General features: G+C 43.7%; 1 protein-coding gene across 1 annotated transcript; it reads left to right on the top strand.

Moving 5' to 3' along the window:
• The first annotated feature begins 14065 nt into the window (after positions 1 to 14065).
• Positions 14066 to 15019, top strand: LOC101991959 (olfactory receptor 10AC1). Its single transcript, XM_005363814.1, has one exon. It carries the CDS (start codon positions 14066 to 14068, stop codon positions 15017 to 15019), a length of 954 nt encoding a protein of 317 aa, XP_005363871.1.
• Positions 15020 to 16244: the final 1225 nt, after the last annotated feature.

The following is a 16244-nucleotide window of genomic DNA, read 5'->3' on the forward strand; positions in this document are numbered from 1 at the left end:
TTTCTTTAAGTATTATGATGACTAGGGCTTTAAATACTGCATCAATAAATATTATTTACACAATCTGCCCACATGTTCATCCCTGATCTTAACAGGGGTGGCCCAGATTTACCCATGTGATATTCGTTTTAAGAGTTTAGACCTATGTTTTATGAGGTTGAAAAGTTTCTGTTTCTATCTTTTTAAGTGTTCTCTTTATTTCTTTCATGTATGTCAAATGACTCTGATTCCTTTTAGTCCAGAAATATATTCATGAATTAATGGATTTTCTGAAGCTGAGCCATCCCTGTATTTCTGGGAAATAAGTAGTGTTTGTGTATTTGTTATTGTTGTTGTTTTACAAACACTGGAAGATAGAGAGATGGATCCGCAGTTATGAGCATTGACTGCTCTTCCAGAGGACCCAGGTTCAATTCCCAAGACCCATGTTGGGGTCTCTGCAAATGCCATGGATGGCAAAGTAACCATCCTTGCAAGGCAAGAAGGAAATTCAGTTCAACATGACTTAGTCAGCTGCTGTTGGTTCAGACTGCTAGCAGAGACTCTGAGCAGTTTATTTTAGATATATTTGACTATAGCACAATTTGGAAAAAAGTTTCCTGGTGTACACACTCTCTTGTGCTCAAAGAGACATAATTATATCTAAACTCTACTAAGAGTACATGTCACTTCTTCCATGAAGATGGATTCTAGAGACAGACTACATGTGTTATTTTAAGGGCCTAGTGGAAGATGTGGTGTGGTCTCAGTCATACAGGTAACAGAGGTCATTTGGGCTATTAGACACCTCTGGTTCTGGCTGTGGGAGCTTGAGGAAGCCCCTAGCCATATAGATAACACAAGGGTCACCAAAACTATTAGCTGCTTCTGGTCCTGGTTGCTAGAACTTGGTGTGGGCCAGCCCTACAGATAGTACAGATCAACAGATTATTAACCACCTTCATCCCAGCATTCTAGGTGGAAAAATCAGGTTATACATCTTTTTATTTCTTTCTTTTCTTTTTGTTATTGTTATTTTTTGGGGGGTTGCTGGTTTTTAATACATCCAGACCAGTTACAATTTCCCTTCCCGTTACTCTTCCCAATCCCCTCTTTGCCTTTACCCCCAGATCCCCTACTCCTGTTTCCCTTCAGAAAGAGCAGTCCTCCCATGGATAGCCACTGTACATAGCATAACAAGACACAATAAGACTAGGCACAAACTCTCATATCAAGGCTGGGTGAAGCAACTCAGTAGGAGAAAAAGGGTCCCAAAAGCAGAGGAAAGAGTAAAAGACACCCCCATTCCCGTTGTTAGGAGTCCCATGCAAACACTAAGCTAATAACCATAGCATATATGCAGACGACCTAGTGCAGACCCATGCAGGCTTGTTGGTGGCTGCTGCAGTCTCAGTGAGTCCTATAAGCCTTACTTAGCTGATTCTGCCGACCCTTCTCCTGGTGTTCTCAGTCTCCCTGCCTCTAGCAACTCTTTCTTGCCCTCTGCTGCGGGATACATCTTTTTCTTTGAAAAGACAATCCTGCCTGTTTAACATTTCCAGTTTCCCTAGTGTTATCTGTGAGGACCTTTGTGCTCCCAACACACCCACGTGCCAGACCACAACCACTTCTAACTCCAGTTCCAAGGGACTCGATGTCCTCTTCTGGCTTACACAGACACCTGGTACACATGCTGTGCATGGGCATGCACACAGGCAAAATAGCCACATGCAAAAACAAATATGTATTAATTAAACTTTAAAACACTGGATTTGCTTAACTAATGCTTTTAAATTTTTTGTTATTAAAAGCAGTAAATGTTTTTGTATAATAAACTTGAAAGTATGACTCAAGTGTAATTTATGTAAAATGTATTAAACAAGTTGAACGTTTTTTTTTCCTTTTTTTTTCTGGAATAGCATTTGCATTATCTAGGCTTATGTGTTCCTTGAAATGCTGATAAAATCTACCTGTAAAACTTCTTTACATTGGAAATAGGACAAAAGATGGCCTTTTAGATGCAAATGCCATTTGTGGTCATTACTGTATTCAACTCCTCTATTTCATTTTGGGCAAACCAGCCTTTTATTTTCAGATGTATTTACTGTATCCACAAATACTTTTAACTAGCTTTTGTTATTATTTTGAATCTCCACTGTGACTATTTTAATTCAGCATGTGTTTGTTTACACAGTTTTCCCTGCTCACGAATTACAGAAATTTATCTGTTAGAATCCTTACGGAATCCTTACATTAGTTACTTTTTTGTTCTATGATAAACCATCATCAGCAAAGCAACTTAGGGCACAGTTGATTTCATTTGACAGTTCACCAGAAATGGGCGTTCATGCTGGCAGCAGGGACAACATTGAGCTGCAGGCATGATGGCAGGAGCAGGAAGCTGAGCGCTCACATCCTTTGCCACAAACACAAAGCAGAGTGTGAACTGGAAGTGTTGCCAGGCCTTTAATCTCAACGCCCACCCCTAGTGACACACTTCATCCTGTAAGGCTGCACCACCTCTACCTCCCAGACAGCAGCTCCTCCTGGGAACAAAGTGTTCAATGACCATGACCGCCTCTTTGGGGGGTCATTTCTCATTCAAGCCACCACAATCCCTTAAAGTCTTAACAGTAATCTCCAAGGTGATGTTTCACTGTCTCATTGATGTCCTTATTTTTGATAACCTAGGCTTGTCCTGCTGGGTTTCTCCTAACATCCATATCCCTACAGTTCTTTAGTATGTCTCCAGAAAAAAAAAAAAGAAGCTTCTCATTGGCTCACACAGCTCATCAGAAAGCAAATCCTCCTCGTCCGTAGAGGCAGGGCCCAGCAAGCTATCTGCAATCTGGTGACAAATGACTGATGGATGTGAAGATGAGGCCATATGTATCTCCAGTCTCTCGCCTGTCTGAGAAAAGTCACAGTAGTCCCATAAAGAGGGACGACAGCACCGCCACTTCGTGGCATGCCAGGGCCCGGGAAGGGAACTACATTTGTTGACACAGTCTTCAAAAGAAGTCAGCCTGCAGCCAAATAAAACCTTGTGTGAAAAACTTCAAACGCCTGCCTCTGGTAAACTTTACTTTAGCTCAAGACTTGACACATCCTGGAAATTATGTCCAAGATTCTCTTGGCTTGATTTCTAAAATTCTGAAGCACAGCTGCATTGCTGTTTGTGAATGAAATCAATATTAGATCTGTGGCTCCTAACCACCAGGGAAGCTCGTGCAACCTGTGTCGCAGCCCACTTCTCTCACTTTACATGAAACTGTGTGGAGGGAAAGAATGAGAACAGAGCACACCAGTTTCCGAAGTGTAGTGCCTGGGAGGAGTGGCTAGAGGGAGTTCTAGGCTGGAAAACACACGATGATGTCTGTGCGCTATGACAGCAACTATGAGATCTGTGTGATGTTTTAGGATTTACAATGTGTTCACATAAACAAGATCCTTTTAAAACCTAGAAACATTAGACACAAATCATTATTCTTTTATTTTAGTGGTTAGAATCAGGGCATGAGAGTTAAATGTAGGGCCCAAGGAAGTGGCTCAGAGGCTAAAATTATTGCTGTGCAAACATAAGGACCTAACTTCAGGTCCCCAACACACACATGAAAGGCTAGGTGGCACTTGAGGTCCTAATGTCGGAGAGACAGAGGCAAGGAGATCCCTGGAAGTCCACTGGCCTGCCAGTCTAACCTAGTTGAGACACTCATTAGGAGTCCCTGTCTCAAAAAACTAAGTGAGCAATTAAGAAAGATACCCAAAGTCAACCTCAGGCTGCTGCGTGCACACATAAACACAAATACATACACAAAAGAAGTAACACGTAAAGTACACGTAGCCAAAATATTGGCAAATTTTGGTATAATAACCAGGAATTTCAGAAGGCAACATCTTGTTTCCAGTGTTTCTCCATCAAGGGATTCACGGTCTTCCCTCGCTTCCACTGGGTAAAGAGGGTGAAGCTTTCACACACTGTCATCCAGTCCTATGCACGACCTTGGCATATTCAGTGTGTAAGGACTGAAGCCGTTGTTTATAGCCAAGAGAGAAGTCTTGCTAAGGTAACATAGAATGATTTCCATCTATAGTTTGCAATGATGCAAACTGTGAAAACTGGGAGTTAGGTAGAAGACAAGCAAACCAGATAAACCTGGCCCACAGACTCCCACTTAGTCTCCTATTTTGCCTTTTTCTTGACCACATAAACTAACATTTGAGCGCACCAGGGCTCGCATTTGGGCTACTTTCCTGTCTGTGACTATATTCATTCCCAGAGTGATCCCATGCAGTTTAATGAGAATAACTGGTGACCAAACTTATACCTGTCTCATGAGATGCAGGGTGTGTGTCAAACTGCCAACAGACTGACATACTGGTTGTCTGGCGGGGCTCTTGGATGTAGACTTAGACTTCTGGTTGTGTTCTAAGTCTTTGATCATATGAAGCTTCCTGTTATCAGCTTAGCACACTTCTATCTTTCCTGTTGCTCTAGCAAAATTTATTAACTGAGCAATTAATTAATTAAAAAGTCACTCTGATCCTTCTTTTTCCCCACGCCATATCCAACCCATCAGGAAATTCTGATTGCTCTGCACTTAAAATATCCGAATCCAACAATTTTTCATCATTTCTGCTGCTAATCTGATCCAAGCCATTTTCCTTCCCAGATAGCTGTAATAGAATATCCTACGCTCTCTGAGTTCTTCCCCAGCCTACAGTATACTCTGCTCTCAACACAGCATCCAGAAGGACACTTGAATATTATCTCAATCCTCAATCTTCAAACAAAACAAAAAACCAAGTCCCCCAGTCATTCACAGGGTGCTTCCTGCTGGCCACTCATCACCCTCTGGTCCACATGTGTTACTCTTTTGACCTCCGTTCCTACCACAGCACTGGTTTGATCACAGACCCACAGCACGCCAGGCCTCTTTTCCACTATAGGGTGCTGGAGAGGCCTTTATCCTGCTGGTCATACCGTTCCCACATACCCGCAGGGTTCCCTTCCTCCTTCAAGCTCCACACCAGACACCACTTTCCACAGCAGCCTCTTTAAAATTACATTCCTCACATTCTCTTTCCTCTTTTACTTTTCTCTGCTTGATTTATCAGTTTCTAGTACGGTTGGCTTAACTTAATTGTTGTCTATTTCTTTTTTCTAAAATGTGAGCTTTACACAGACAAGAATGCTTGTCTATTTTGCTATTTGATCTATAAATCTATATCCCAGTTATTAAGTCAATACTTGCATATACTATCCTTCAACAAACATTTGCTAGCTTAATTAATAAGAGTTTGAGTAAATTAATTAAAAGCAATCAACTCTTAAGTCCTATGATTCTGGTGCACATAAGACCATACAAAATAATGAACAAGCCATCAAAAGCATGTATTCAGCTCCCAAATTTACCCTTTCTTAACTGTCTCCCTAGCATAGCAAGGTTAAAAAAACTGGTTAGTATATGATTATTATTATTATTATTATTATTATCATGATTGCCATGTTCTAGGGCCCCTTCACAGATATCCTAGTGTTCATCTCATTGCTGTAGCTACCAGCACAGGAAGATATTAGACCTCCCCAGTGACTGCTGTTCAGCTGTGTGGTATGAACTGCTGCCTGAACCAGCATGTACAGCTAGAAACTGCCACAATGACAGAGAAGTAAGAAACACCCTAGGGAAAGTGTGATGCCGAAGAAAAGGACCACGCTCTGGGCAGATGGGCAGCTGAAAATAGGAAGTCATCTCTCTCTGGACAACTGCAGAGTTGTACCTTTGCCAAACTCCACCCTGGCCTCCAACCTTGAAAAGGGACTTAGTGGGGCTAATTAATCACAGGATGTTTTTGCTCTAGCCCTCCCATTGGAATGGACTTGTATACTCCTTTTTCCCCATCACTTCACCTCTCCGGGGACATAAAGCAAGCTAAGAGTGTAGCTCCAACCAGACAGAATTCATCAGGAACTCCTGCTGCAATCCCCCCATCTGTATTTGCTCTGTCTCCACTTCTTATTTCTCCATTCCCACCAGTTTGACCATCTCTTATCTGTCTCCTTTAACCTCTCCCTTTCTCTTGTACACCTACCCGTAGCAACCACTGCTCTCCATTTAACCAGGGATCTTGTCAACCTCTAGAGACCATGACCTGAGTCACCTCTACAATCCCACACCATCCATCTCCAAACCCAGGTAAGAAGAAGCCTGGTGCTGGGAATCCATAGGCAAATAGAGATAAAGAAATGCTGAGAGCAGAGTGTAGGGACAAGGAAATAAAATGCCTTCTGTCTGGGTCTACCCTAGGAAATAACTCTGGTGAGGCAAGTGTTCATCACGTTGTCTTCATCGTCCCTCTGCTGGATCTGGTGCCTCCCTTCTCAGTACATTACCTAGCACGCATTTCCAGTGTGCTCTCGCTGACAGAGCCCTTGAGTTCTGCGTTCACTGAAGTACAGTACAAGGCAACTATGGATGCCTGGACTGTGTAGCTTGCTTCTATTTTTATTTAGTTATTTTGCCTAAAAGTTGTTCTTTCATCTCTGCTTCCCATCTACAAGTGGGGAATTTTGTGTCCCTGTGTGAACCCCATAATGAGAGGTATCCAAAACACAAGGTTCCAATAAGGTAATTTGTAAGAATATAAAAAAGGATCATCCTTCATTTTTTAGAGGCAGAATAGAGAGTATTCAAGATGGCCAAGTCTAAGATCATTGCTCATCTTTATAGAGGTCAAAACTTTACCACTGACAGTACCAAGACAGGAAAGAGTTCTTTATCCTTCCTGTTTTGGAATGAAATCCTCAGCACCCCTGCCTCTGGACCACAAAACCAAACACTATCCCATTACAGAGAATGTAGGTCCCTGTCCAAGTCTGGCCTCCAACAGGCTGAATACCCTGCATCGGTCTCATTTAATGTAATCATTAGCTGTCTTCTGGCAAACTTGGGGGTCTAATTTGGACAAAGAAAGTAAGTAACTGGACAGTAGGGGAGGAGAACCTGATGCTATTCATGCTCACAAAACATCCAGATGATTCCAGCGAGTCTGGGCTCTCAGGGACAGTGAAACATTTTCCCCAGAAAGATGCCTCATCCCAGAGAGAAATACTTTTTTTTCCTACAAGGACTGACCTTTTGTGTGTATCTGTTTGCTTGTTTGTTTGTTTTCATCTCAGTGAATTATGAAAATACCCTGGCAAAACTGAAATAGCCTTAGCATCTCCCTTGGTATGTCTAATGTTTCTCATTCCTTAGTTTTAACCCTATGGCCAGCAAGGAACAGAGAACCATCATTTAGAGGGAGAGCCTTTCAGTTTTCCAGGGTAGCCCTCTTGCCGTCTTGTAGTTTAAAGTAGTTTCTAAATTAGAAGTATGTTCAAGCCTGCTAAAAATCACCATCTTAGAAGACAGTAATTGATTTAAAAATAAATTTTGCAAACAAGCAAGTTTTCTTTACAGAGCAAATATTTTCCAAGTAAAACAAGTGATCCCTGGACCTAGGGTCCTTTTCAACTTTTAACAACACAGTGATCACTCATTTCCTGTGATAGAGCTGACCTTCCCTGTGTCAGAACTGGGTCAGTCTCTGCACCAGACGGTTTTTATGTGGAACATTAAAGTGCTCATTTTTGAAGCTTATCTATCTGCCTCTGGAGGAAGCCTGTGTTAGAGACATTCATTAAAATGGCTCCTGTTTCATTCAGGGAGAGAATATCTTTCAACACATCAAAGGCAAAGAGCCAGCTCAACAATCAGTAGGACTGCTAGATTTTCACAGTTCAAAGTTCCTACCCAGTTGAAAATAAGAGACAGCAGGATGCCTGGAAAACATCCTCTTCTGAAAGTCCGAATCCCACACTATTGATTTCTGGAGAAAGGAGAACAAAACATGGCAATTATCCAGACTGCTCTAAAGAGACGCATGCATTACTGTCGGGACTAGTCTCCCTGACTCATCAAGAAGCATGAAGTCTGGGAAACGTTAGTCAAAGTTCAAAGCCTCTGGTAGCATGTTGACCCAGAGCTGGAGAAGGGTCAGCTATGTGGCTACCATTTTAAGAAGAGCTCATGGGTAGCCATAGAAACTGTCAAGATCATCTCATCTGTATAAAATGTAGGATCCTTAAATGCTCCCGAAAATGTAATAGTGGGAAAGCAATAATGTCTGTGTAAAGAAAATGTTCTCTGTTAATTCACTTCGATGCTTTTAGAGAATAAACACGACACCGAGAAACTAACAAGAGTTTGTATACTTAGCCTCACAAAAGCCTTTGACAAGGTATCATGTCACACTCAGTCATGAAGGATTTAGCAAGCTACTTTATCTTGTAAAAGAAACAGACCCACTGGAGAGAAATGACACACAGGCAAATAACACATCTCTCAGGAATCAAAGCTGAGATCATAAGTAACTGGAGGGGGGGAGGAGAAAAAGAGTACATGATGTAATCACTAAATCCAGAGGTGATTTCGCAGCCCCCAAGTAAACAACCTGCCAGACTGGTGGGAAGATACCACTGGAAAAAATATTTGTGTGAGTAGAAAGTACCAACACAGTAAGTTTTAATTCAAGGGACTTCATTTCTCAAACAATATTTAACTGAAATATACAATAGTGTAAACGTATAAAATTAATTCATTCCAAGGCACCCGTCATGGTCCAAGGTGAAGGTCTGCTTGAGTAGGGAAAAGAGTCATTATAGTCTCTATTCAGGTGGAGCCGAAGGGCTGACATGTTTATGTAGAAGCTAAAGTTACACTTCAATATGATGAGTTACTTTCTTTGTGAATTTCATATTTATTACAACACTAGGTATTCAGCGTCATCACCTCCATTTTCATGTAAAGAGATGAAGCATCAGGGAAATTGAGTACCTTACCCAAAAGTAATAGAGCTGACAAGTGGTCGAGTTGAGCTCTGAACTCAGATATGTGTGTGTGTGTGTGTGTGTGTGTGTGTGTGTGTGTGTGTGTGTTTGTATAAGGATAATTGCAAAAACGAGAGAAATAGTAAGATAGAGATAATGAGATAGGTAGAGGCAAGCTAGAAAGAAAGAGGGAAAGAAAATGAGGGAGGGACTGGGAAAGGAAGTGAGGAAGGAAGGAAAAGAAGAAGGGAGAGAGGGAGGTAGGAAAGGGGAGGAAGTTAGATAGTATAGATAGACACATAATACAAATAGATGATGTAAACGATAGACAGGCAGGCAGACAGGTAGATAGATGATAAAGATAGATAATACAGACTTATCTACAGCTACATACATGTGCACCCACCTTGCCTGCAGTATGCATTGAAACCTCAGGAAGACAGCAGGCACACCACCAAAGGGCTTGAAATGGACCAGTCAAAGGCTGACATTTCCAAGGCAGAAAGAGGAATGTTAAGGGAATAATCAACCCAAGTCTTCCAAATTATAAACGAGAGTATAACTCCAATGATCCTGTCTGCTACTATGTGCCAAGTCCATTCTAGAAGCTTCTAAATAATAAGACCTAAGCCTTCCAAATTATAAAGCACAAATGTGAAACTACCCGCAGTGTTCCTGTGGTTACTGTTTGCCAAGTCTGCTCTAGAAGCTTCTTCACATTCTCTCTGGATTCCTCAACAAATTGCTCTTTCTTCATGGTCGTTCCGCAGTGGTAGCAGAGCTAGCTCACTTGCCCCCTCCTCTCCAATTCAAGCACCCAGAAAACAGCAAAGAAATTTTAAACTGTGAGTGTTCTTTGTTTTTCAGAAAGAATTAAGGAAAAAAGGAACCATCATCTTTTGAATATGTTATTCCCTTAAAAAACACTAAGCAAATAATTTCATTATCGTTTATAGAAAGTCATTGACTAAAGACCCAATGCAGTCAGGATATCCAAATTTATTTGTAACTTTCTAAATTGACTTGTTTTCAACAATGAATTCTGCTGTGGCCTTTTTTATTGATGCTTCTGTAAGCTAAGACGCTAGACCAGTGAGCTTAAGCTTAAACTGGAAGGCAATTTTGTTGAGACTTGGCTCCAGTCCAGTTCTGCTCACAGACATTGCTGAGGCTGCAGGTAGCCACTCTTACTTAACGTGGGGCTTACTATAGATAGCATGAGTCTAGCTCTACCATTTGACCTTTAATCTCCAGCTCAGCATGTATGGAACTCTCAGGAGCTGAAGGAGTCTGACCTGTCTGTCTCCCCTTCTATCCATTCTACGTCCATGTTTAGAAGTGCTTTGATTGGCTATTGAAATGACCAATGAGAAAAATCATTGTAATGGATAATTTTTATTACTCTGCCCAGCAAAATTAAATCCAAAGTCTGAATCTCTAGCCCAGAAAACCTTCCAACCACATCCAGATGTCCCGGGCCACCAGCCAGCCGTGACTCCGTGGGTGCTTCTTGGATTCTCACACAATTAGAAGCAAGAATCTGCCAGAACAATGTAGCAAGAGCAGCGATGAATGTCAAAACTAAAGAGAAATTATTTTTAGACTTGCTATCTTAAATTATCTGCATTACTGCTCACATCCGCTGTCCTCTAGAGAAATGTCAGTGAAAGAAAAATCTGAGGACAGGGACACTTGGGTGATTGCGGGTCATTTCTAGTAGACAGGAAGTCACAGAAAGGGGCTGTAGGTACCTCTTGTTTGGTTTGGGGTGTGATTTGAGGGAACATTTAAATGAGGAAGGCTACATAGTGTTGTGATGAGAGAGAGAGAGAGAGAGAGAGAGAGAGAGAGAGAGAGAGAGAGAGAAAGTATATTCTTTGAGTTCACTGATAAGCTGGCTCAGGAAGCAGGGCTCCCCTTATCCCATTTCAGATGCACAAGCATGAATGTCTCAGTGTGTCCTTCAGGGTCCCTCATCTGTGACACTGAAGGAAGAAAACAGTAAAATAGTTCAAGAATAAAAAATACTAGATCCTTGAAAATAGCTAGTCTCCACCAGAGGTTGCTACTGTTTATCACGTGATATAAAAGTGCCTAGAGGGGGGAAGACAAAGAAGCCCACGTTCAGCCTTGGGAAGCTCATTCAATCTGGAACTCCTGCTAACCTACTCAGCTTCCCCAGCCATTTTCTGCTGGGTGTTTCGAGTGCCTGATTTGATGACCTTGTCTTTGTCTGAAGCTGTTTTTCCATTGCTTGGAAGCCTCACCAGAGAGGGTATTCTGCTCTGTTTACAGTCTATGAGGGACTGCATCTGGCTGTCTCAACGTAGCTACTGCAGTCAGTTTTTGCTGCATGTTCCCAAGTTCCTGGTTTAATGATGTTATATTTCTGTTATTATTTGTTCTTTTACTTGGAAGCCTCCCCCAAGGAGACACTGTTCTACCCAGGCCTCTCTCTACTGGAAACACAATCTGGCTGCCTCAATAAGGCTACTACAGTACATTTCTGTTGAGTGGTTTATATTATTATTTATTATTATTATTAATGTTGTTTGAAAATTTTTTAAAGATTTATTTACTTTTATTTTATTCTTATGAGTTTTGATATATGAGTTTTACATATATCCATATGTATGGATATATGTATGTGTACCATATGCATGCTTGGTGCCTGCAGAGGCCAGAAGAGGACATTAGATCCCTTGGAATCAGAGTTACAGACAATTGTGTACTACCATATACATCCTGGCAACCAAGCACTGTGACTTTTGCAAGGAAGTGTGGTCCAAGAAACTTTTCTCTCTTCCTCAAGCTTCTTTTGCTAGGAAGAAGCAAGATTTGAAGCACCAGACCTTTGCCTGCCTCTGACTCTCAGTGCAGAGTTTGAAGTTGTGAGTTACTCTGCCCAGCTGATCTTTGCATTTTCTTAGACCTAGCTTACATTTCTAGAGTTTATAACAATCTCTTCTGACGAGCTACACAAAGCAGATATAACCCCTTGGTCATGTTCAATTAGTTGGCCCATCTGGCTTGCTTTATGCAGCCTCACTTTGAAAACAAGACTATTCTTGAACAACTAGATCCAGGGCCATCATCCAGGGCTTCTTGTCATCTCTGCCTGGCTTACATCATGAAAGTGAAGGAAATTAAAACGGAATGTGTCTGTCTCCCCTTCCAGAACCCATCCCACTGGCTTCTCTAAAGAGATGAAATGCAATGATTAGGAGGCCAGCAGGGGCAGCTGGTCAGCTGTCTCTGTCCTGGCCACTCCACAAGTTCTATCTGCCTGAAACCTCAAGACACCAATTCTGTCTCTGTGAACTTCACTCCTAATGCTACAACACCTGGCTGAGAACAGGTACAAGACTCAGGTTGGCTAAATTTGTTTAATAGGTGACAAAATGGCCCCCAAAGGTGGAGGGGGGAGTTTAAACACCACTGTAAATGAATCTACCTCCCTCAAATCTACTCCTACCCCATCACCTCTTCCTCCATTAGTAGAATCGAATGTGTGTTAGCAAAAGCTCCCTTCGGACACTACAGGAAAGAGCACAGGATGATGGTGATAAATCAAAAGTCTCCAAAAAGAGAATTCAACAGCAAAAGCCAAGGCCTCTGCAGGGATTACGGTTCGTTTTCGCAGCCGTGTGTTGCTGTTTTCACCCGACTTTGCGGCTCTTTCCCTCCGCCCTTGAGAACTGTGAATAAATTACATGGTCCCTGTTGATCAGAGCATTGAAGGCAAGGCAGAGTCTAGGATTAAATTCTTAAAGATATAAAGAAACTTTACAAATATTTTTTTGCTGAGACGTGTTAGAAAGTCAAACATCCTCCTGAAGGTCACAGGGCCTTCTTTCCACCCCACATGGGCTCCACTCAGGAGAGTCCCAACAGCACCACAGACCTGCACGCTGACGCTGTTTCCCAACTGTTGCCTGCAGATGCATTACCAGGTAGCAGAAACAGGGTCTGATGACAGATCTGGAGAGGACTGCTCACTTTGCGAGCTGGCCAGCACAGACACACATCACCTTTCTCGTGTTGACAGAGTATTAATCACAATGTCAGGTGCATTTGGATCCTAACAAATCCAACAAGGCCCTCCCACAGAGCTTCCTTGATGCCCAAGTGTCTGCTCCAGCATGTACCACAGATCTGGGTCTCTATGAAGGTTAAATTAATATAGATTGTCTGATTGATTCCAATGACCTCATTCCAGAACAGCATATGGGCTATAGGGAGTGCCAGATTCAGTCTCAGGAATTCAGGGTTTTTTTCATTTCTTTGAGAAGTTAAACCCTTTATATCCATCTCCAGACCCATCCCAGTTCTATTTTTCACTTTAAAAATAAAAAGGTGCTAACCTGGGCTCATGTCAGCTCACAGAGACTCAGCTGACAGCCAGGAAGCCTGCATGAGAGTGACAGAGGCCCTTTGTATATACATTACAGTTATGTAGCTTGGTCTTTTAATGGCACTCTTGAGAGTGGGAGGGACTGTCTCTGACCCTGAGACCTGCTTTTGGGACCCTTTCCTCCTACTGGGTTGCCTCATTCAGCCTTAATAGAAGGAGTATCTAGTCTTAAAACAACTTGATATGCCATGGCTGGCTGATGTATACACAGGAGGAGTGGGGGGGCAGGGGGGTGAGAGGGGAGATGTGGAGAGGAACTAGGAGGAATTGGGGAGACAGGAAAAACTATGATTGGCCTGGAAGATAATTAATTAATTAATTTCACAAAAGAAGGTACTTGAGATGGTCTACAAGACCTTCATACATGCTGGGTCACTCTGGCTCTATGCGTACCTCAGAAAGCATTGTTAGCTAAGAAAGAGGATGGAGAAATAGGGAGGAGAGGCACATTTTCTGCCTCAGAGAACCTTGGGATCTAAAATTTAAGACCAATCAAACACAAAGTGACTCTAGTGGGGCCAGGGCTTGATTCTCTGGGTGGAGGTCAGGAGTGATGAGATGCTTGTCTCAAATCACAATTGCTAGTGCTGAAGGCAGAGAAAGCTGCACTGTTTGGTAGGCGTTCCTCGGAAGATGTGGAAGGGAAGAGGGACCGGTAATCAACTATGAGCCATTTCTGCAGCCACCACTCCCAGTCTGATTTGATTACCAAGCAACCCTTTCTCGGCTTTCAGAAAGCTACACCCACAGGCTCACCCTGCCTCTGATTCTCTCCTGCAGGTGCCACCTGACCCCAGTGCATGGACAGTACCAGCAATAGCACCATAACCTGTGGCTTTCTCCTTCAAGGCTTTTTCGAGTTCCCACACTTGAGGCCCCTTCTCTTCCTGGTGCTCCTAGCTGTGCACCTGGCGACTTTGAGCGGGAACCTACTCATCCTGGTGGCTGTGCTCTCGGTGCCCACCAGACCTCCCATGCTGCTCTTTCTTTGCCAGCTGTCAGCCATCGAACTCTGCTACACGCTGGTGGTGGTGCCCCGCTCTCTAGCCGATCTGAGCATGCCCGGCCATGGCAGGGGCAGCCCCATCTCTTTCCTGGGCTGCGCTGTCCAGATGCAGATGTTTGTGGCCCTGGGTGGAGCTGAGTGCTTCTTGTTGGCAGCCATGGCTTATGACCGCTATGTGGCCATCTGCCACCCACTGCGCTACGCATCTATAGTGACCCCCGGTTTATGCGCAAGACTGGCCCTGGCTTGCTGCCTTGGGGGACTAGCAGTGTCAGTGGGGCTAACGGTGGCAGTCTTCCACCTGCCTTTCTGTGGTTCCCGCCTGCTGGTGCATTTCTTCTGCGACATCACTGCACTACTGCATCTGGCTTGCACACGGAGCTACATAGATGAGCTGCCCTTGCTAGGAGCCTGCCTGGTGCTGCTGTTGCTGCCCTCAATGCTCATTCTGACCTCGTATGGGGCCATTGCCTCTGCCCTGCGCCACCTGCATGGTGGTGGGGGCAGACGCAAGGCTGCATCCACGTGTGCCTCGCACCTGGCTGTTACCTTCCTGCATTATGGCTGTGCCACCTTCATGTATGTGCGGCCCAAGTCCAGTTACTCCCCGCGACTGGATCGGACAGTTGCACTGGTTTATACCAATGTCACACCGCTTCTATATCCTCTTATCTACAGCCTGCGAAACCGGGAGATCACTTCCGCCATTCACAGAGTCCTGGGGCTCCGTGGATGGGGGTCTGTATGAAACCTTGATAACAGGCCACAACAGAGCGGGGAGCCCCATTTGCTAAAGTGTCTCCTAGCATTTAGTGTTTTGCTTCTCTAAAGTTACCTGGGAACTTCGGGGGTGAATTTCAGGAAAGAGAACTTAGAAACTGAACAAGAAGAGGCATACTGGGTGGTCAAGTCCTTCGTTCCTCCCAGAAGGAATGTCAGGAAATGGAGTAGAAAGGTCTGGAATTGACTTTAGTGCTTCCTTTGACCCTTGCCACGTTTTCCCCATAGTTCCCAGGCCTATGCAAGCCAGTGCGCTTAACTGATGCCAGTAGTGGGAAGGGCAGATGTGAACAGTAACAGCATATGGAGAGGGTGGTTAGGCGACGGCTTATCACACTAGACTCGTCAAGGCTGAAAGGAGTCACAGGAACTCTCCTGGGGAAATAGATGGCTGTACGGAATACTGGAGGATGGATAAATTTTAGCCAGAAGAGAAGAATGGAGAAGGCACCAAGAAAAACCAGTTAGCGAAGGCTGAATCATACTGAAAAGGATCTCAGCAATGGCTGAAGGATCTATATTGTGGGCCACTATGGTGGCTTGCCCTTTGTAGGATAGCCTGGGCTGCAGTGAGATACATAATTGGAAATGTGTTCCCAATGCCTACGCGAGAGGCAATGGAGGCTGGTTCAGGGTACCTGCAGAGGAAATTAGGTATTGCCCAAAGAGACAGAGATGAAGAAGTGGAGTACAATACCTTGACCGGATGTTGAGGCGGGCAGAAATGGGAGTTGGGGGCCAGGTCATTTGGTGGATGGTGGTTCCATTGCAGAAATGGAAAACCCAGGAGTAGAAGCAGTGGAGGAAAGGGCTTGTTACTCTGTTTGGAAATGAAACTTGGACAAACAATGCAGACCATGATAGAGCATAAACATAGAGGTTTGTCTAAAACATAACCCCAGGGTTCAGGGTGCAGGCTCAAGGATGAATCGGATAGCAATTGTAGACAGCGGTGGAGGCCACAGGCGTGGCGGAGACTGTGAGGAACTAATAGACAAATGTAGAAGAGGTGGAGCTAGAACCCAAAAGCAAACACAAGCATGGAGATAGACGTAAGAAGCCATCAGCAGACTCGAGAGCTTCTTCCTGCGCCCATGTCTTTCTCTTACTTTTCCAACCTCAGCTGCTTCAGCTGCCAACAGGGGGAAAACTAAGAGATTCATATGATCAGACACGGTGGCACTCTTGGGGAG

This window comes from Microtus ochrogaster, linkage group LG12, assembly GCF_000317375.1.
Source record: "Microtus ochrogaster isolate Prairie Vole_2 linkage group LG12, MicOch1.0, whole genome shotgun sequence".
NCBI classification, from domain to species: Eukaryota; Metazoa; Chordata; class Mammalia; order Rodentia; family Cricetidae; genus Microtus; species Microtus ochrogaster.

Excerpts from the sequence above, each read along its gene's own strand:
- LOC101991959 (XM_005363814.1), top strand. The coding sequence starts at position 14,066 with ATGGACAGTACCAGCAATAGCACCATAACCTGTGGCTTTCTCCTTCAA.